The 20,635-nt window shown below is 55.5% G+C and overlaps 1 protein-coding gene across 2 annotated transcripts; it reads left to right on the forward strand.

Annotated features, from left to right (window-relative positions):
• Window positions 1–1,194: 1,194 nt before the first annotated feature.
• On the forward strand, window positions 1,195–20,138 carry RPS6KL1 (ribosomal protein S6 kinase like 1). Of its 2 annotated transcripts, XM_033187418.1 has the most exons (12): window positions 1,195–1,409; window positions 2,099–2,242; window positions 3,012–3,296; window positions 4,544–4,668; window positions 5,911–6,003; window positions 13,119–13,166; window positions 13,570–13,702; window positions 15,077–15,682; window positions 16,019–16,108; window positions 16,276–16,358; window positions 17,679–17,774; window positions 18,090–20,138. In XM_033187418.1, the coding sequence occupies exons 3-12, from the start codon at window positions 3,032–3,034 to the stop codon at window positions 18,198–18,200; spliced, it is 1,650 nt and encodes a 549-aa protein (XP_033043309.1). In that variant the 5' UTR covers window positions 1,195–1,409; window positions 2,099–2,242; window positions 3,012–3,031; the 3' UTR covers window positions 18,201–20,138. The 2 variants fall into 2 exon arrangements, with proteins under 2 accessions (XP_033043309.1, XP_033043310.1); XM_033187419.1 differs by lacking the exon at window positions 5,911–6,003.
• Window positions 20,139–20,635: the final 497 nt, after the last annotated feature.

Genomic DNA, 20,635 nt, shown 5'->3' on the forward strand with positions numbered 1-20,635 from the left:
CTCGTAATCCACCCGCCTCGGCCTCCCAAAGTGCTGGGATTACAGGCTTGAGCCACCGCGCCCGGCCTTGTTTTGTTTTTAAGAGGGGAGAAACAGCATTATGTTTGTATCAGAAGGGAATGATCTAGTGGGAGAGACGGGAGAATCGCTGGAGTGGTGTCGCTAAGGTGATGGCATGGGACTGATGCCCACCTGGAAGGGTGGCCTTCCATGGGGCACAGACAGTGACCTGTGGAAAAAGGTTGGAAGCAGAGTGTGGGCACAGCCCCGCCCGCGAGCCCAGAGCAAGCCTGTGGGAGTCTGTGCGCCACTGTTGTCAAGGGAAGGATGAAGCAACAGCGCTGGCTGAGAGTGAGGATGTGGGCATGGGTGGGAGCCAGAGGGGGAAAGTATGAAAGGGTGTCTAGGGTAGAGCAAGTGCATCCGGGGGACAGGGTGAAACCAGTCAGCACTGAACCTGCAGGTGAGATCTGTGTCACAGGGTCTTGCCCCATCACCCAGCCTGGAGTGCTGTGGCATGATCTCGGCTCACTGCAGCCTCAACCTCCTGAACTCAATCCATCCTCCCACCTCAGTCTCCTGAGTAACTGGGAACACAGGCACACGCCACCATGCCCGGCTAAATTTTGTAATTTGTATAGAGATTGGGTCTACCTATGTTGCCCAGGCTGGTCTTGAACTCCTGGGTTCAAATGATCCTCCCACCTCAGCCTTCCATACTGCAGAGATTACAGGCACGAGCCACCGCACCCGGCCTATGTCTTGAATTTTCAGCTCGGTTCCAACATCAAAAGCCTTCTATTGCTGGGTTCTTTACTCTCGGTAGCCCTCACTAGACTGTAAGCTCCATGCAGATGTGAACAGAGCTGTCTAGTTCACGGCTGTATCTCAACACCCAGCTCCTCATGCATGGTAGACTCTCAATACATAGCATTGAATCGTTGAATAAAGGAATGAAGTAATGAATGAGAAAAGTACTAGAAGTGGCACGGTCTAGATTTCTGAAGCAGCCCCTTCCGCATCCCTGGATGATTCTAGACCTGCTCTCCCCACCCACCCCACATCCCATCCCACCCTCCCCCCTCTAAGCCGCCTCCCCCGCACCCCCCCGCTATCCTCCCCATCCCCGTCCCGCCCCCTCCCAGCCCCCTCCCAGCCCCCTCCCCGCCCCCGACAGCCCCGCAGTGCAGACCCTGTGGCTTTAAGGCCGGCAGGAGCCGAGCCGGGCGGTGATTGGTGGTTTATTCTAAGGCTCAAGGATGAGCTCATCCGCAGCCAATGGCCGCGCTGCACCGGCTGGCCCCGCACGCTGGATGCCGGAAAGCCTTGGCGGCGGCGCGCTCTGGCGTGAAGGGCCAGTGGCGTCAGGGGGAGGCCTGGCCCGCGGACCGGGCTCCCAGCTCGGGCAGGTACGGTGTTTTGTCCGGCCCCTCCTCTACCCTCCCAGGCGAGGGGCCCCCTCGGCCGTCCCTCCACCCTGGGACCGTGCACCTTGCGGTTGAGGCCCCGCGGGTTGCACGCGCCGCTTTCTGTGTCCAGGCGGGGACAGCGGCTCTGCCCAGCAGGACCCGGGCCGGCGGGGTGGCCCCTGAAGCCAGTCCCACCCGGGCACCCCCGAGAGCAAGGTCTCATAGCCTCAAGTTCCCCCTGGGCTTGGCCGAGCAGAGATGGTGCGGCCTCCCTCCGCCTCCTGGCCGCATCCTGGCCCGGGTTCAGCTCCCCGCCGGCTGAGGCTATGGGTCTCCCTCCCCGCCCCACCGCCCATCCTTCTCTCTCTCTCTCCAAAAGACCTCAGGTTGTAAGTTCCGGGCCGTGCCCATTCCCAGTGAGACCTGGGAGAGCAAAGGCGGGGCAGCTCCGTGGGCCTCTCTCTGAGCCCATTCCTTTCCCGCAGCCACGGCTCTCATCCCTTTGGCCGCCTGGGTCACACATTGCTCAGGGAGAAGCTGCTGTCAGATCCTTGGAGGCCACATGGCCTTCTCAAAAGTAAAGCCGGGAGGACAGAGAGACCCTCCCTGGGGTTGGGTCACCCTGCCCTCTTCTATCCCCATCCAACGTGGCACCGAGTCTGCCATTCAGTCATTCCGTCTGCCAACAGGTCTTACAGCCCAGCGCTGTGCTTAGCTCTCTGCTGGCTCCAGGAGGGGTCCTCACTCGCTGACCACACCGACCTCAGGACCAACGGAACAAACACAGCAGGGGCAATCCATCCTGTCCACGGAGAAGTGCTAAACCCCAAAGGGTAAATTAGATTCCCACAGGAGGAGCAGGGAGGGGAGAACAGGCAGGGTGGAGGGAACAGCATAAGGAACAGCATTTGAGATCAGCGTGTGTGACCTCCATGTGCTGAATGCCTACTAGATACCAGGCTTGCTCCATGGAGGCCCTGTGAAGGTGGCTGTGGATCACAGATATCCTCAGCTCTCTCCAGAGCTCAACACAGTACCGGATACTCCAGAAATGTTTGCTGAACTGAATTTGATTGGAAAGGAAAACAGAACCCCAGGCGCACGCAGTGGCTCACGCCTGTAATCTCAGCACGGTGGGAGGCCGAGGCAGGCAGATCACTTGAGGTCAGGAGTTCAAGATCAGCCTGGCCAACATGGTGAAACCCTTTCTCTACTAAAAATACAAAAAATAACCGGGTGTGGTAGGCGAGTGCCTGTAATCCCAGCTACTTGGGATGCTGAGGCAGGAGAATTGCTTGAACCCGGGAAGTGGAGGTTGCAGTGAGCCAAGATCACACCACTGCAATCCAGCCTGGGTGACAGAGCGAGACTCCGACTCAAAAAAAAAGGAAGAAAACAGAGTCCCAAGCTGGTTATGATTCTATCATTACCACCACTTATGAAGGACCTGGATCCATGAAAAGACCTTACCCACTTTAGCTCTGACCCCTTCAGTCTTTGGAGGTGAATATTAGTCTCCCTGATATTCAGTGGAGGAAACTGGGGTGCGGATAGGGGTGTTGCGCCCAGCTAGGTCCTCCCTAATGCATTTGCCCATTCCAGGTCCCAGCTGCAGGGCAGCCATGAGCCTGGTGGCCTACGAGTGCCTGCCCAGCCCCGGCCTGGAGCCTGAGCCTTGCTCACGAGCACGGTCCCAGGCTCGCGTGTACCTAGAGCAGATTCGCAACAGGGTGGCTCTGGGGGCATCTGACATGACAAAACGTGACTATCTGGTGGATGCGGCCACGCAGATCCGGCTGGCCCTGGAGCGTGACGTTGGTGAGGACTATGAGGCGGCCTTCAACCACTATCAGAATGGCGTGGACGTGCTGCTCCGTGGCATACACGGTGAGGACTGGGGCTGGGCAGGGCTGGGGTGAGTGGGGAAGGGCCAGTGCAGGGCTCCTCCTGTCATCCATCTGTCCTGTCCTCTGTCCATTTGTACTGGGTGAGCAGGGCACTATGCTGGCCTGCAGGGCCTCTGTGAAGGACAGTGATAGTTGGCACTTATTAAGCTGTTTCTACGTGCCAGGCACCATTCTAAGGGACTTCATGTAGATTCATTCATCTGAGCGTCAGAGTAATAGAAATTACCGTATATGTTGTTGTATGTCGTTCCAAGTACACGGAACCATTTTTTAAATTCTCGTGTTCCAGATGAGGAAGCTGAGGCATGGGGCAGTTCAATAGCTCGCTCGAGGTTCCACAGCTATCAAGTGGCAGAGCTGGGGTTTGACTTCACAGGCTGTGTACTTGGCCTTCCACATCTGTCTGTCCCTGGAGCTGGGCTAGGCTCCTGCCCTCTGGGAGTTTGCATTCTAGTGGGGGGAGACTGATGAGTTGATTTGGACCATTATAGTCTCAGGTAGGAAGAGGATTAGGGGGGAAGTGAAGAGAGGAAAGAGGGAAACTGAGGTCAGACTGGGCTGGTCTAGAGCATTTTCTAGATGTTAGATCTCTAATCTGAGCACTGGAGAATGGTAGGTGCATTATCCAGCTGAAGGACTGGCTAGAGTTCCAGAGAGAGAACAGTCAAGGCCTAGAGGTGAGAGGGGAGGTCCTTCCAGGGCCGCATGAGGAACTTCCATGCCAGGGGAGAGGCTGGTGCTGAGGCCAGTTCGAGACGCCTGTAGGCCCTGGTGGCCAGCCTGGGCTTCCAGTCTGTCCAGTCCATTCCTTTTTCCTGGTCCCCACCCTAGCCTTCTTCACACTGGGCATCAGAGATGGAAGAAGCAATGTTCTCTGGAATCTTCTGTCCCCTCCTCTGAAAAAAATGGATGGGGAAATCCCCACCCTGTCCCTTTCCAGGGCGTGACAGCTGCCAGCAAGGCGGTGGGTGCTAACGGTGAAGTGTTGTCTGCTGAGGAGTGACCCTGGTTCCTAACCTCCTCCTGCCAGTTCCCTTCCTCCTCCTTCCTGGCTGGTCCCCCACCCCAGAGGAGGGGCTCACGAAGCAATCTGGGAACAGAATCTGCCAAACCAGGCTTAGAAACAGAAGCTCCCTCCTTGGGAGAGCAGAGGGCAGGCAATGGGAGCTGGAACTCCAGTTCTCCGAGGCCGTGGCTGGGGACCCTGGTGACCCTCGTCCCCCACAGTTGACCCCAACAAGGAGCGACGTGAGGCTGTGAAGCTGAAAATTACCAAGTACCTGCGGCGGGCAGAGGAGATCTTCAACTGCCACCTGCAGCGGCCACTGGGCAGTGGAGCCAGCCCCAGCACGGTGAGGAGACCCCCCCGCCCAAAGGCCTGAGCAGGAGAAGGGCTCTGAGGGGAGACTGCGGAGGCCCCGACACCCACAGGCCCGCCCTGGGCTGCAGGGCAGAGGCTGGCAGTGGAGATCGTTAGTTGGGCTGGAGTGTGCCAGGGAGGCCCATCATCTTCTCCTCCTGGCTTCCTCTCTCTCCCATGCCTCATGGCTCATTCATTGTCAAACAACTCACTGAGTCATCTCCAGTCCAGTCTGCCTCCCTCACAGAGCACTTGCAATGCGTGCACATATACATCTGCCAGCCTTGCACACAGTTCAATTTACACGCTTATGTGTGTCCACACTCAGAGTCTCCTGATTCTGTCTCTTGTGAACTGGTGTGCAATTTGGAACAGACCCTGACACCCATGTGTGCACACACACACGTCTGTGTTGTGTGTATGTGCACACACACTCTCCCCACATGGCTTTCTCTAAAGCAGTAAGTGCTCAGTGAGGGTGGAAAATGCATGCGCGCTTCTTACCCCATGGACGCTTGCACTCACACAACCCTCCTTGGCTCACTGCATCTCGTACGGCTGCCTTTCCCCAAAGTAGGTGCTTGGTCTACAAGGCATGTTCTGTGAGGCTCACAAGTTCCCAAGTTATTTCCCTACCCCCTCCTTGGGAGCTTCTGCATTTTTTGAGATGGAGTCTCGCTTTGTCATCCAGGCTGTAGTACGGTGGCATGATCTTTGCTCACTGCAAACCTCCACCTCCTGGGTTCAAGCGATTCTCCTGCTCAGCCTCCCAAGTAGCTGGGATTACAGGCAGGCGCCACCACGCCCGGCTAACTTTTGTATTTTTAGTAGAGATGGGGTTTCACCATGTTGGCCAGGCTGATCTCAAACTCCTGACCTCAAGTGATCTGCCTGCCTCGGCCTCCCAAAGTGTTGGGATTACAGTTGGGAGCCACTGCGCCTGGCCTAGATGGGGCTTTTGAGAGGGGACTTCTGAAGCCCAGAGAACTTCATGGCCCTTGGGCGGGCTGAGCAGGGAAGTCGGCTTGACCACCCTGGACCAGTAGGGGTACCTGTTAGTTGAGGCCAGCTTTCCCACCCAGCCTGCCCCTGTGGGGTGGGGCCTGCCTGTACCCCTGCCCTCCCTACTGCTCTCCTTGCATCCAGAAGCTCCTGCTTGATGCCTGGTGAGAAGGCCATGGCCAAGGAGGGCTCGGCCCTGAGGCTGCGTGTGGCCTGTCTCCCTCCTCTGCAGGGTTTCAGCAGCCTGAGGCTCCGGCCCATCCGCACGCTGAGCTCTGCTGTGGAGCAGCTGAGGGGCTACAGGGTGGTCGGGGTCATGGAGAAGGTGAGTGAGTGACACTCGCCCTGCAGGAGGGAAACGGGGTATGCAATTTGGGGTGGTAGTGGGGAGAGATGTGACGTGCTGAAAGCAGGTTGTAGCAGTGGCCCCCACTCCTCCAGAGGAGGTGGGCAGGGTCAGAGGGGAGTGCAGTTGTGTCCAGCAGTTCCCACCTCTCCCCTATCCCCAACACACATGACTCTGGTCCTGGGTCCTGGAGAGGAAAATACAGGGAACGAGAAGAGGCCAATTGGCCAGGCACAGTGGCTCACACCTTGAATCCCAGCACTTTGGGAGGCCAAGGCAAGAGGACTGCTTGAGCCCAGGAGTTAGAGGCCAGCCAGGGCACCATAACAAGACCCCATCTCAAATAAAATAAAATATGAAATTAAAATAAAATAAAATATAAAAAGAGGCAGACAGGCCCTTTCCACAGCCCTGCAGCTCAGACCCAGAAAACCTGCTCCTTGGGAGAGTTGGGACAGAAACTGCAGGAGGAGCGAGGAGCTGTGCCCAGGGCGCTCTGCCAGCCCTCGAGGCCGTGCTCACACCCACTTCCCGCTTCCCACAGCACCCCCACCACACTCACCCTGAACCCCAGGGCTGCAGCCAAGGCACTCCACTGAGCACAGCTGGGGACTTCCTGCAGCTGGGACGTGCTCAACTCCAGAAACCTGTCCAGAGAGGGCCCGCACTAGCCCTTCCTTGCCCAGGGCCTTGGCAAGTCTACCCTTTTTTACTCTCCTGACCTAACTGTAACTTTACCCTGTCTCAATCCCATCTCGCATGCTTTGTCTTATTCAGGGCAGACAAGAGGATAGGAGGCGACGTCTCAACCCTTACTCGGGACACTCATTGTTAGAGTGAGGAAATCAGAAGGACAGAGAATGAGGTCAAATGAGAGTCCAGCCAGTATGAGGTTCCCCTCTTCCCTGAACCCTGGAATAGTCACCCAAGAAGTTCTTTACCAAGCTGGCTAAATGGAGAGCTTCCTAAAAATACAGATGCCCAAGAATCTGTTATTTAACATACTCTCTGGGTGATTTTGGTGGATCTAGGGGCCCGTAGAGAAAAGGAGACAGTCCTGTGCTTCCCACAGGCAAGAGGATGACATGCTGCCTGCGGGAAGGCCCCATGCTGGCCACCACCCCGGGTGGCCACAGGCAAGCCCCCTGCTCTCTGAGCTGTGGTTTCATCCTCTGGAAAGTGAGATGAGAATTCTCTGTCTATGGGGTGATCTGGGAGGTAAAACAATTTTGGGGAAAGACCTGGCACATGCTATGACACTGATTACATGTTTGATGGCTCTAAATACAAGTGACAGGAGTGAGCTGGGAGGCATGCACGCCCCTGTTCCCAGGCCTTACTCCGGCTGCTTCTCCTGGGTCCCTGGGGCAGGCCCCAGACTGTCAGTGCAGGCCCTGCCAGCTTCCATCTGCCACGGTCCCCTCCCCAGTGCTCGAGTGTCAGTGGCCACGACCCAGCCTTGGCTGAGCACAGCCGCTCCCAGGGACTGGCTGGGAGGTGACTGACACCATGCCTCCCAGTAAGATCCTGCTGAACCATACGTGTTACGGCAAGAGGGGTTCTGAGCTGAGTATGACAGGAAAACAATGAGTTAAAGTTATGTTGCTTTGTTTTTTTAATGATAGGAGTTCTTAGAGTTTGTAGATGCAGATGTACACTATGACACAGAATTCCCCAAACTTGTTTAGCCTCGGGAAAGTGGTTTAGGAATCTGGTGTTTCGAGGCCCCTGCAGATGGAAAGCACAAATTAAGGCCAAGCCCAACCATTCTTTTTTTTTTTTTTTTTTTTTTGACAGAGGGTCTCACTCTGTAGCTCAGGCTGGAGTGCAGTGGCGTGATCTCAGCTCACTGCAGCCTCGACCTACCACCTCAGCCTCCTGAGTAGCTGGGACCACAGTCTCAAGCCCTGCTAATTTATTCTATTTTTTGTAGAGCGATCTCGCTGTGTTGCCCAGGCTGGTCTCAAACTCCTTGCCTCAGGTGATCCTCCATCTCCGTTTAGGCCTCCCAAAGCGCTCGGGATTACAGGCATGAGCCACTAGCCCGCCCCATTCTATTTCAGGACTGCCCTTCTGTTTTTTCTTTTTTATCCTGTCTCAGGTACTCAACTTAAGGACTTCACGTCCCCCCTGAGATCCTACTTCCTTTCCCTGTGTCATGCCCAAGCCATCACTTTCCCCAAATTAGGAAAAGTGTTACTGCCCCTGGGCCTGGGTCCCTGCAGCCAGACTTGGATGTACTGTCACCCTTGTTCCATTCCACAGCTCTGCCCAGACAGATCCGCGGAGGTGGGCAGTGCCAGCCTGCAGCAGCCCTCAGGCCCAGGGAGGAAGCAAAGGGCTTGCTCGGGATAATGCTTGAGTGATCCCTAACGTGTCCGGCTGTTGGGATAACTATAGGGGCTGAAGAGATGGTGGCAGGGAGCAATGAGGTGGGTGGGTCTGGACTTGGTAAGCAGCCAGAATACCCGAGGGCCTGGCCTCAGAGCCTGGGGGCCAGGGAGACATCACCAGTGTTTGCTGAGCCTCGTGCAGGAGCCAGGCTCTGAGATGGGGTGGAGGAAGAAAAAGAAGGTCATCCAAGTCACTTCTTTTATTTGACTTAAACACAGGGTGTTTTTTTGTTTGTTTGTTTTTAGTTGTTACCAACATTTAAAAATGTGCAGATTCTTATAAAAGTCCAGATTTCCTGCTTCTCTTGAAAAAATCAGATCTGGAAATGCTGGCCTCCCATTCCCCTGTGGCAGCAGGGAATGAAGGAGGATATGCTTGCTTTAGACGGGGCACCAGCCCTCCCGTCTGTGCCTCCACCCTGCCCATTTGCTCACATGCCTGGCCCATGTGGGCCTTTGAGTTTAAGAACTTGTTTGAAATCTTTAGGCTTGTTTGTTCCATGGGAGATTCCTCCTGGGATTTTGATACTTTGTGCATATTTAAAGAAGAGAGAATTCAGTGGGTCTGTTTATTTACAACAATTGCTCTTTTTTAAAAGGTGAGAGAAAGCACTCAGAACTGCCTTCCATCTTCCCAAATGGAAGGCTCACCCAACAGTTGTACGGAACCTTCTCATTTACAGAGCTGTGGCCTCACAGTCACCATGGGGGAGCGAAGCCTTATATGGTGCTGTTCGACACGGTAGTCACTAGCCACATAAGCCTCTCTGCATTCATAGTCATTAAAATGAAGTCATCTGTGTCTTAGTTGCACCAGTCACATTTCAAGTGTTCAATGGCCTCATGTGGCTACTGGCTTCCATATTGGACAGTGCAGACATATAATCCTGCCATCATGATAAGAAGTTCAATTGAACAGTGCTGTATTTTAATAATTGTCCTACAGAGAATTAAACTGAGGTTCAAAGAAGTCAACGGGGCTGGGCTCTGTGGCACACACCTGTAATCCCAACACTTTGGGGAGCTAAGGTGGGTGGATCACCAGAGGTCAGGAGTTCGAGACCAGCCTGACCAACATGGTGAAACCCCGTCTTTACTGAAAATACAAAATTAGTTGGGCGTGTTGGCGCATGCCTGTAATCCCAGCTACTCGGGAGGCTGTGGCAGGAGAATCGCTTGAACCTGGGAGGCGGAGATTGCGATGAGCTGAGATCATACCACTGCACTCCAGCCTGGGCAACGACAGTGAAACTCCGTCTCAAAAATAAATAAATAAACAAACAAAGAAGTAGACTGGGTGTGGTGGCTCATGCCTGTAATCCCAGTACTTTGGGAAGCTGAGGCAGGTGGATCACCTGAGGTCAGGAGTTTGAGACCAGCCTGGCCAACATGGCGAAACCCCGTCTCTACTAAAAATACAAAATTTAGCTGGGCTCGGTGGTGCATGCCTGTAATCCCAGCTACTAGGGGGCTGAGGCAGGAGAATTGCTTGAACCTGGGAGGTGGAGGTTACAGTGACCTGAGATCACGCCACTGCACTCCAGCCTGGACAACAGAGTGAGACTCCATCTCAAAAAGAAATAAATAAATAAAAATAAATAAATAAGTCAAGGGACTAGACAGTCCTCCATCCCCCAAACCCCTGAGTAAAAGGGGTTTCTTGTTTGGTTGAATGAATGGGAAAATGCCCCCTACTTTGCTGCCCTTTTGAAATATAATGAAAGAAAAAGGAGAAGAAAAAAAATCCCCTGAATCCTACCTAACTCCAAGATAATCACTGTTAATGTTTTAGTCTAATTCTTTCTGGATACTGAGGTTGGTTTTAGTATGTTTTTAGCAGAAATCTTTCAATGTATGGATCGAGGTTTATTTCTGGCTTCCTCAGCCTTCCCTCCTTCGCTGGGTTTTTTGGACTCTGTCAATTGGAGGCCCTTGCCCGGGACAAGGTGGTGGGGAATCCCACTTGGCAAAGGACGGTGGGGAATTATCCAGGGTGTCAGGATTTGTGGGAAACTCTGTTCTCCTAAATGACTCCAGAGTTTTCTTCCTTGCTTTTTCAAATATTGCACAAGTTTGGTCAGGGAGCCAAGCCCAGGCTGGACTCAGTCTCTGGCTGTTGGAGGAGAGACCTCTGGTGGTCGGAGAGGACACCTTGCTCCTGCTGCTAAAAGGATCCTGGGCGCTCATGTAGCCCACTGCCTTCCTTTCACTGGTGATGGAGAAACAGGCTCAGGAGAGAAGGCCCTTGCCAAGGTCACTTGGTTGTGCCCCCAGTTCCAGTAAAGTCTGCAGGGCTCTGGGATCAACCTGCCTGGGTTCAAGTCCTGACTTGACCACTTTTTAGCAGTGGGACAGTAGGCCACATAACCTCTCTGAGGCTCAGGCCTGAATTTTGGCAGGATTGTGGGGATAAAGTTAACCTATGTAAAGTGCTTGGCACAGAATAAGCACTTTATAGCCAGGGTGGGCTTCCCCTCCGATGACACTGGTAATGATCACGACAGGTTGTCAAAGGTGTGCTCTGTGGCAGGCACAGGCTGCTGCTGTGCCTGAATCGCCTGCTTTAACAGACTCCTCTTCATGACCCCCTGAAGGAAGTGCTGCTATGACCCCATTTTGTACTTAAAAGGAGCAAGGTTCAGAGAGGCCATGTGACTTGGCACATGTGATCCCTGACATTCTCACAGCCTTTCCATTCACCAAGGGCTTTCTTGGTTTTTTGTTTTTTGTTTTGTTTTGTTTTGTTTTTGAGGTGGAGTCTCTCTCCGTTGCCCAGACTAGAGTGCAGTGGCATGATCTAGGCTCACTGCAACTCCACCTCCCGAATTCAAGTGATTCTCCTACTTCAGCTTCCCAGGTAGCTGGGATTATAGGTGGGCACCACCACGCCCAGCTAATTTTTGTATTTTTAGCAGAGATGAGGTTTCACCATGTTGGCCAGACTGGTTTTGAACTCCTGACCTCAGGTGATCCACCCGCCTTGGCCTCCCAAATTGCAGGGATTACAGGCCTGAGCCACCACACCCGGCCCTCACCAAGGGCTTTCTGTATGGTTTCAACAATCCAGAGATGTAGGGAAGGTGGGCATTTGGAATTCCTGGTTGGTAGATGAGAAAATCAATTCAATTTGCCCAAGATCGAAGCCACTGCAGTGCCCCTTCCCCTACCCTGATCCCAAGCTATGGCCTTCCTCACTGCCCAGTAGCCTGGCCTCAGGGCCCAGTTCCCACCCCCCATCGTGGCTGGCCACAGCCTCCCTGGGGAATGTCCGCAGGGCAGGTCAGCAGCCAAGGAGTCACAACCCCAGGGTGCAGGCCTTGCCTCCACACGCCCTCACCTGGGCTGAATCCTCTGTTCCCGCCCTCGACGTACCTGTGTGCCTGCTCCTCCTGCTGGGGCCCGCCCCTGCCCACCACGCAGATGAGAAAATGGCCCAACTCCAAACACGGCCCTGACCTTGCAATTGACAGCCTCTGCCTCTAATGGAGACCAACACAAGAAGGAGAGGCTGCTCTCCAAGGAAAGCCTCCCGAGAGGACTTTACTTATTTGTTTATAATTTTTATTTGCAGTCAGGAGTACATATGCAGGTTTTCACATAGATAAACTTGCATCGTGGGGGTCTGTGTAAATGAAGGGGGTGGAGTGGAGTGGGGAAGAGGCCTGAACGCAGCATGCCAAGCCCACACAACTTGGCTGCGCTGGGGAGACCTGGAGTCACCTCAGAGCTGTGGCTTCCTCAATTGTAAAGCAAGAGATCAGAGGCCGGGTGCGGTGGCTCATGTCTGTAATCCCAACACTTTGGGAGGCCGAGGCCGGCGGATCACAAAGTCAGGAGATCAAGACCATCCTGGCTAATACAGTGAAACCCCGTCTCTACTAAAAAATACAAAAAATTAGCTGGGCGAGGTGGCGGGCGCCTGTAGTCCCAGCTGCTTGGGAGGCTGAGGCAGGAGAATGGCGTGAACCCAGGAGGCGGAGCTTACAGTGAGCCGAGATTGCGCCACTGCACTCCAGCCTAGGCGACAGAGCGAGACTCCGTCTCCAAAAAAAAAAAAGAGAGCAATCAGAGGAAGTAACTGGCTCTGAGGTCCCTTCCAGCCGTGACACCTCAGACCCTGCAGGATGGTGGGGCTCTGGCCAAGGCCTTGGGTGAGGGGTTGATCTCTGGGGGTCCAGGTGGAACAGGGCTTCTCAGCCCTCCCCTTAGGTGGTGTGAGGCTTGGCTCAGCATGGGCAGGGAGAGGGCAGGGCGTTCTTCTCGCATGCCCACCACACACACAGTGAGCCGAGGCTCGGGCTGCTTGCAGTGTGTGTGTCCAGCACCTACTACATCCCTGCACTGTGCAGGGCTCCAGGAATACAGAGCCCACAGTCCAGTGGGGAGACAGATTAGACAGTGTGAAGATGCTCTCCTGAGGGTGAACTATGAGAGCGTTGGAGACTGATTAGGGACCCCAGCCCCTGTAATCTTGGGAAGGCTTCCTGGAGGAGGCAGCATCTGAGACCACAGGTCTAGCAGGGGTGGATGAGCAGGATAGGATCGATGTCCGCTTCAGGAGTGCCACCAAAGCCCGCCCTCCCTGCCCTGCCACTGGAGTGAGCCAGCCTCAGTGGAGGAACCTGGAAGAGGGTCAGGCTGGGGTCACGGAGCCCCAGGAGCTAGCACATGCCTTAACCAGTGCCTCTTGGACTTTGGCAGGTGCAGCTGGTCCAGGACCCGGCAACCAGAGAGACCTTCGTGGTGAAGGCAGGTGCCACCCTGCCCCTGCCACTCTGCATTCCCCTTGGATCGTTCTCAGGGCTCTTGGAAACTCCTACCCAGAACCTGCATTAGAAGCCTGCACTCCCTCCCCCAAAAGCTGCTTGTTCTACCCGAACATGCCCGGCTTTCCAGATGGACACACATGCACATACACACAAATACACAAACACACACACGCACACACACACGCACACACTGCCCCCTCTTTGGCTAGAGGGTGGAGGACCCGGATTCTACAGGGGCAATGGGGGTAGGGACAGGTCAGGAACTGAGGGAGGCATTTGCTCCACTCTCATTCGGGTGCCCCTGAAGCCAGGGCTAGGAGGTCCCCTAACAGCAGCAGTCTCTGGCCTGTCCCTGGCTGATCTGCCTGCCCTGCCCCTCCCAGAGCCTACCCAGGTGCCACATGGTGAGCCGGGAGCGGCTGACCATCATCCCACATGGAGTCCCCTACATGACGAAGCTGCTCAGGTACTTTGTGAGCGAGGACTCTATCTTCCTGCACCTGGAGCATGTGCAAGGTGAGCAGGCCTGGGGACCCCTGTCAGCTCCCCAGGCCTTTGGGATATGTTGTCAACTCTTAAAAGGCTGAGCCCTGGCAGGGCGTGGTGGCTCATGCCTATAATCCCAGCACTTTGGGAGGCCGAGGCAGGCGGACCAACTGAGGTCAGGAGCTCCAAACCAGCCTGGCCAACATGGTGAAACCCTGTCTTTACTAAAAATACAAAAACTAGCCAGGTGTGCTTCTGCGTGCCTGTAATCCCAGCTGCTTGGGAGACGGAGGCAGGAGAATGGCTTGAACCTAGGAGGTGGAGGTTGCAGTGAGCCAAGATCATGCAACTGCACTCTAGCCTGGGCAACAAAGCAAGACTCTGCCTCAAAAAAAAAAAAAAAAGCTGAGACCTGGAGAGGGGCGGAACTTGCACCAGATGTACAGCACAGACCAGGGGACCCGGCCTTTCTGGAGGCCAGTCAGGCTGTTGTGGGCCTGTGTGCGGTGCCAAGGGGGCAGGGGACATCCTGGGGAGGATGCCCACATCGTGGGTGGGCGTGAGAATTGAAGCTGTCTCCTCTGTCGCTGTTTCCTCCCGCGTTGGCTCTTTTCATTTTTCTGGACTGTGCCGATCCCTTGGGAGTGGCCAGACAGGGTGGTGGTGACTGAAGTTATGATTGTATTGATGACTTTTTAAAGTGAGGTGCACATCTGGGGTCATGACACATAGTCATCATCAGTCTCTGCCTGGCCTTCTTTAAATTTCTTTATATCAGTCTCCCTAAAAACAGTGTTCACGGCCGGGCACGGTGGCTCAAGCCTGTAATCCCAGCACTTTGGGAGGCCGAGACGGGCGGATCACGAGGTCAGGAGATCGAGACCATCCTGGCTAACACTGTGAAACCCCGTCTCTACTAAAAAATACAAAAACTAGCCGGGCGAAGTGGCGGGTGCCTGTAGTCCCAGCTACTCGGGAGGCTGAGGCAGGAGAATGGCGTAAACCCGGGAGGCAGAGCTTGCAGTGAGCTGAGATCCGGCCACTGCACTCCAGCCCGGGCGACAGAGCGAGATTCCGTCTCAAAAAAAAAAAAAAAAAAAAAAAAACAGTGTTCACATTAGTGAACCCACCACCCAAACCACAGACACTGGCCGTACTGGACGTCTGTCGGTGGTGTGCCAGTTCATGAGGCTGGGCCCGCTTTAGGTGGGTCAAGAGGAGGGCGGAGGGCATTCTAAGCTGAGGGGTGGGAGGGAGCAGAGGTGAGGGGCTGAACTAGGCCCGGACACCCAGAGGCAGAAAGTCTGTGCCCAAGACAGGGGAGGCAGGAGTGGGAGCGGGCCCTGGCATCCATGCTTTTTTTCTCCCTGTCCCCACGCTCACCGCTCCCTCTGCATGGCCCAGGAGGCACTCTCTGGTCCCACCTGCTCTCCCAGGCGCACCCCCGACATTCTGGGCTCAGCTCTGGCTCTACCCAGGAGAGGATGAAGGCTCAGCTCAACCCCCACCTCAACCTCCTGACCCCAGCGAGGCTCCCCTCAGGCCACACCCCTGGCCAGGACAGAATCGCCCTGGAGCCTCCTAGGACTTCTCCGAGCCTTCCCCTAGCCGGGGAGGCCCCATCCACCAGACCCCAGAGGGAGGCTGAAGGTGAACCCACAGCCAGGACCAGCACCTCTGGCTCCTCGGACCTTCCAAAGGCCCCAGGTGGCCACCTGCACCTTCAAGCTAGGCGGGCTGGCCAGAACTCAGACGCTGGGCCCCCTCAGGGGCTCACTTGGGTTCCCGAGGGGGCCGGCCTGGTGCTAGGGGGCTGTGGCCGAGGCATGGATCAGAGCTGCCTGTCAGCAGATGGGGCCGGCCGGGGCTGTGGCAGGGCCACCTGGAGTGTGAGAGAGGAGCAGGTGAAGCAGTGGGCGGCGGAGACGCTGGTGGCACTGGAGGCACTGCATGAGCAGGGGGTGCTGTGCCGGGACCTCCACCCCGGGAACCTGCTCCTGGACCAGGCAGGTAGGTGCCCTCCCCACCCCTCAGGGGGGCAGCCCCCAAGGCCTCCTCAGGCAGAGGACGAGAGATCCCCAAAGTCGAGGGGACCTCCAAGGTTGTCTTCTCCTCCCTGGCCCCAGCCAGCCTTTCAGTGGGCCTAGGCCGGAGTCTGTTGGCCGAGGCTCCTGGGAGTACCCTGTGGGCTCTGTGGGCCTCAGGGTGCTGTGCCCCTGCAGAGGTTCTGCCAAGCAAGGCCATTGGCTCCCACCGCATGACTGTTGGGGGAAGCCCTGGAACCCCCTCCCCTATGTCAGCTGTCCTCAATCTTTGTCCCCTCCTTTTTCCTCCTACACACTGGAGGTCACATCCGGCTCACATATTTTGGCCAGTGGTCAGAGGTGGAGCCCCAGTGCTGCGGGGAGGCCGTGGACAATCTCTACAGTGCCCCAGGCAAGAACGGGGAGGCCGGGGTGGGCCCTAGCACCCGGGTGCCTTTGTGTGGGTTGCGCCCAGAGTCTGAGAATGACAGAAGGGGTGGGTGGTGTCTGGGTAGGCTGAGGAGAACGGAAGAGGCCCTCTTGGGTGAGGCTGGGACACCTGTGTTCTTGTTCCCACAGAGGTGGGTGGGATTTCTGAGCTGACAGAAGCCTGTGACTGGTGGAGCTTTGGGTCTCTACTGTATGAACTGCTGACAGGAATGGTGAGTGGCTGGGCTGGGTGTAGTGCTCTGGTGGGTGCCACTGAGTGTAGGATGGGCCAGGCTTAGTCCAGTCAGTCAGTCTGGGCAGAGACTGCCTGGCTGTCCTGCCAGCACAGCTGCCCCCAAAGCCGGGGACACACTTAGCACTCCCAACACATTAGTTGGCTGTAGCTAAGGAGACTGTCAACTTCTGTGAATGAGAGTAGAGTGGGGTGGTCAGGGAAGGTTTCTGCCAGAGAGAGCCTGGGCCCAGATGGTGCCAGATTTGGAGGAAGCGCAAAATGTGGCACAGCCCTTCTTCCCTGGAAGTCTGTTCAATCCTCCTGAGCCCACTGTTCACGTCTCCCACCCATGCCCTCATGGGCTGTCACTCCCAGACCTTAGCTGGAGGATGGGAGAGAGGGGCTCTTTCACCCAGGCAAGCAGCTGCCCTGTCCAGCCTGGGTCAGCCAAGAGCTCAAAAGATCCCCCTGCAAACACTCCGGGAACCTGTGTTTGCAGGTTGCAATCAGGGCAGGCACTCTTGGGAACAGTAGATGGCTCTGCCTTCTATCCTCCTCACTCATGAGCTCAGCACTACAAATGAGACCAGTTTTGTAGGCAACAAGGGAGAGGCCAAAGTGCATTTGCGCAGGCAATAGCCAGAATGGATGCAGTGTGAACTGAAGTCCAGATCTGACCAGTCCATCCGGGCTCCCTCCTGCTTTCGTCCCATGGCACGGGGCCCCTGAGAGTCCTGGTTGCAATTTCCCCCAGAGTGGCTCTCTCCTTCTTGTCTTCTCTCACCTCTCCAGCCCAGAGCTCCTGGCCTTCCTCCTAGGGGTTCCTGGAAGTCCACACTTCCCTCCAGACAGACCCTCTGCTCCCCAAAGCTGTGCCTTTCTGGGGTGTGGAGAGGTCCTATTTTATTTTATTGCCACGCCCCTGCCTTGGCCCCGATGGTAGCATGCTGTGACCTGCTGCCCAATGAAGAGCCCATGTGGATTTTTTAAATAAGGAGAAAAGTTCCATCACTGTTCTCAAGAGTGCCTGCCCTGATTGCAACCCAAGATAGTTGCTTCTAGCAAGCTTGGAGCCAAGACCTAGGTTCAAACCCTGAACTCGGCACAAGTCCCTTTACCCCTCTGGGCCTGTTTCTTGCCTTTCATGGATAACGTAAAGGCACTGCTTAGCCCTCAGGCAGTGTCTGGCCCTAGCAACTATAATTATTGTCATCATCCTCATGGGATGTGCCATGGGGAAAAAAAAATCCTAGCTGCCACTGTAATGTAGACAGTCCTGGGGTCGCCTCCTCAGAGGCCCTTCCCTGTGTCCTCCCAGGCACTGTCCCAGAGCCACCCTTCAGGAATCCAAGCCCACACCCAGCTCCAGCTGCCCGAGTGGCTCAGTCGTCCGGCGGCCTCTCTGCTGACTGAGGTGAGGTGTAGCCCGGCCAGAGGAAGCAGCTGCCTAACCTGAGGAAGGTGCTGGGAGGGGCACAGAACTGTATCTGCACCACGTGTGCTTCGTGCTCAGTGTCTGATGTGGATGCAGAGGACAGTAGAGTCAACACATTTCTACATGTTGGTGGCCAACCACCACTAATGTCCCCAGGGTAAAATGTGGGTTCCACGGGCCAGGTTGCCAGGGAGCAGGCCCCCTAGGGGCTATAGTGGTTGGAGTCCCTGGAGGTCACCTCATGCCTTCGCAGCTGGAGTGGGGCAGGCCAGCTGACTGGGCCTCTCTCTGCAGCTGCTGCAGTTCGAGCCTACCCGGCGCCTGGGCGTGGGAGAAGGTGGTGTCAGCAAACTCAAGTCCCATCCCTTTTTCAGTACCATCCAGTGGAGCAAACTGGTGGGGTAAGAGGGTAGAGCGGGTGACGGAAGCAGCTGGCCTGGTCTGGATCGCCTCTCCTCCTTGCCTGACACCCAGGGCTGGTCCTCTATCAGCGGGCTTCGGGCGAGGAATGGAGGGCACTGCCTGTCCTACTGGGCTCCCACTGGGACCTCAGAATTATGGCCACCACCCAGGAAGGGCCAGCTCCTGGAAAAGCTGGAGGTGGGGGCAGTCAAGGCTTGCTTTGCTAAGCAGCTTGAACCTTCCACCCATCAGTCAACAGACCTGTTGAGCATGTGGACTCACCATGTTAAAGGCTGCCTTCTGTGGCATTGGCGCTGAGCTCTTGACCACCTGCTGCACCCTACTGTGAGGTGCTGTGACTCACTCACTGCCATGTTGTGCCCTACTCAGGACATCTCTGGAGACTCATCTCAGGACACTGATCCACTGGCTCAGTGGACCCAAACCAGACTGTCCTGGCTAGTCCTCTTAGTCACACAACGAGTGGGCCTCTTCCACCAGAAGCCGTTACTGCAGCTGGGGAGGCTCAGAAGCAAGGATGCCATCTGTAGTGTGGGGAGGGGACAGGAAGACCCCCCCATTCCTGACCATGCCCCCATCTTGTGATTTCAGACTTGGGAGAGCAAAAGGGAGGGGAAGAAAATAAGAGGAATGGGGGAGGAAGGAATGCACGGCTCTGCCCCTTAGAGCAAGTCTGAAACCAGAATCAAGAACCCTACTCCCCGGTGGGGCCAGCTGTGTGGGGGGAGAGGGCAGCCTGCCCCAGGGGTGCAAGAGGACAGCAATTCAGCCTCCAGGCCAAAGCAGCTGAGACAAGATGTGCCCATAAGGATCCCCTCTCAGGCTTTGGCTGTTTACCATGTCACTGCCTACTGTGACTTCACATCCTTTTGGGATAAGAAACCACAAAACGCATGGAACAACTATCCATGGCTCTTAGCCAGAAACATCTTGCTTCTGGTCTCTGAAAAACTGGAGTGAGTGGTTGTCCCAAAGACAATCGCCCCCAGTTTGGGGGCTCCTCTCAGGGTTCACCCTGTCACCGGGGCGTGGGACCTGGGAAACTTCCACTAGACTTTTGCCCCCAGCTCCTCCCCGCCAGCATCCCAGTCACCACCAGGTGGCGCTTCCTACATGGTCCACCTGTCTGGCTCTGAAGGCCCAACTCTGTCAGGCCAGACTCTTGTCACTCATGGTGGGGAGACCTGACTTCCCTGGGCTCTTCAGGAGACTGAGACAGAGAGGACAAGCGAAAGCGCAGCCTGTATGTGACTCTCCGCGGTTCACAACCTGCCTCTCCCTGGGGTTCACCTAGCCCCAATAAAGCCTGCTCTGGTCTACGGTGTTCGTGCTTCTTCCATGCAGTGACCGCGGCTCATTGGGGCAGGTTGGAAGGCTCCCCCATAGAACCTCCAGAGTGAAGTCAAGAGTGAGCTTGGGGGCTGCCAGGAAGTAGGACGCAGGGCTGGTGGTGAGCAGCATGCCACCTGTGCCCTGGGCCGCAGGGGAAGTGGTGGGGTCAGGAGGAGGACCAGGCTCTGTGGGGAAGAGGATGAAACAGCCTTGGAAGAGGCTCATGGTGCCTGGGGGAATACCAGTTTCATCCTCACAGTGACCCCTTGCAACAGATGGTAGCTCATGAGAAAACTGAAGCTCAAAGAGGTTAAGGACACAGCCTAGCCAAAGTTGCAAGTTAGTGTTCCTTCTGCTACTCTCCCTAAGTCAGGCTGGACCACTTCCAACCACTGCTTCATGAAACACAAGTCACTTCTGGAACTTCTGTGCTTCATCCACCCAACGCTACATGTCTGGTACCTTGTTGGGCCCTGAGTTTAGAATACTGTGGGTCCCAGCTCTTACAGTCAACCTCCTTTCGATAGAATGGGGCAAGCAATGCCTATTTTGCAGGTTTACCAGATAAATTAAAGCTTCTAACACCAAGTCCTGTTCTTCCTTTCATTCAACCTAATTTGTTTTTCTATCTACTAGAGCTCTGGTTCTACCCTCTGGGACCCACTTCCCTCCCGTGAGACCTTCACAGAGGGATGGCCTCACTGCAAGAGAGCTCAGCAGACAGGGACTGTGGAAAGGCAAGGCTGTGTTTAAGCCTGGAATCCATCACACCTGCCACCTGCAGTCTAGGTTAGCTACCAACCCTGTATACTCACTCTCACTGACCACTGCTCCTAGGAGGTCATCAACTCTCACCTGTTCGTGTGTATTGACCTTGAGCATCTTGGTACACGAGGTAATCAAATCCAAATGAAATGAGATGCTCCCACCCCTCCCAAATCCATCACTGAAATAATGTAAGCCCCCACAAAAAATGCAAGTCTACTGGTGTTTTGAAAGGGCTTCACAAAGATGGTGACCCCAAATTCTCTAGAGTATGGCTTGATGGGCTCAAGGAAGCTGGGCCCATCATAAGAGACCATGAT

This window comes from Trachypithecus francoisi, unplaced genomic scaffold (genome assembly GCF_009764315.1).
Source record: "Trachypithecus francoisi isolate TF-2019V2 unplaced genomic scaffold, Tfra_2.0 Lachesis_group3, whole genome shotgun sequence".
NCBI lineage: Eukaryota > Metazoa > Chordata > Mammalia > Primates > Cercopithecidae > Trachypithecus > Trachypithecus francoisi.

Bases quoted from the DNA above. Each gene is read 5' to 3' on its own strand.
- RPS6KL1 (XM_033187418.1), top strand. From the start codon at position 3,032: ATGAGCCTGGTGGCCTACGAGTGCCTGCCCAGCCCCGGCCTGGAGCCT. The intron at 13,703-15,076 runs GTGAGCAGGCCT...TGCATGGCCCAG, and splicing joins GCACCTGGAGCATGTGCAAG to GAGGCACTCTCTGGTCCCAC. The intron at 16,109-16,275 runs GCAAGAACGGGG...TTGTTCCCACAG, and splicing joins CAATCTCTACAGTGCCCCAG to AGGTGGGTGGGATTTCTGAG.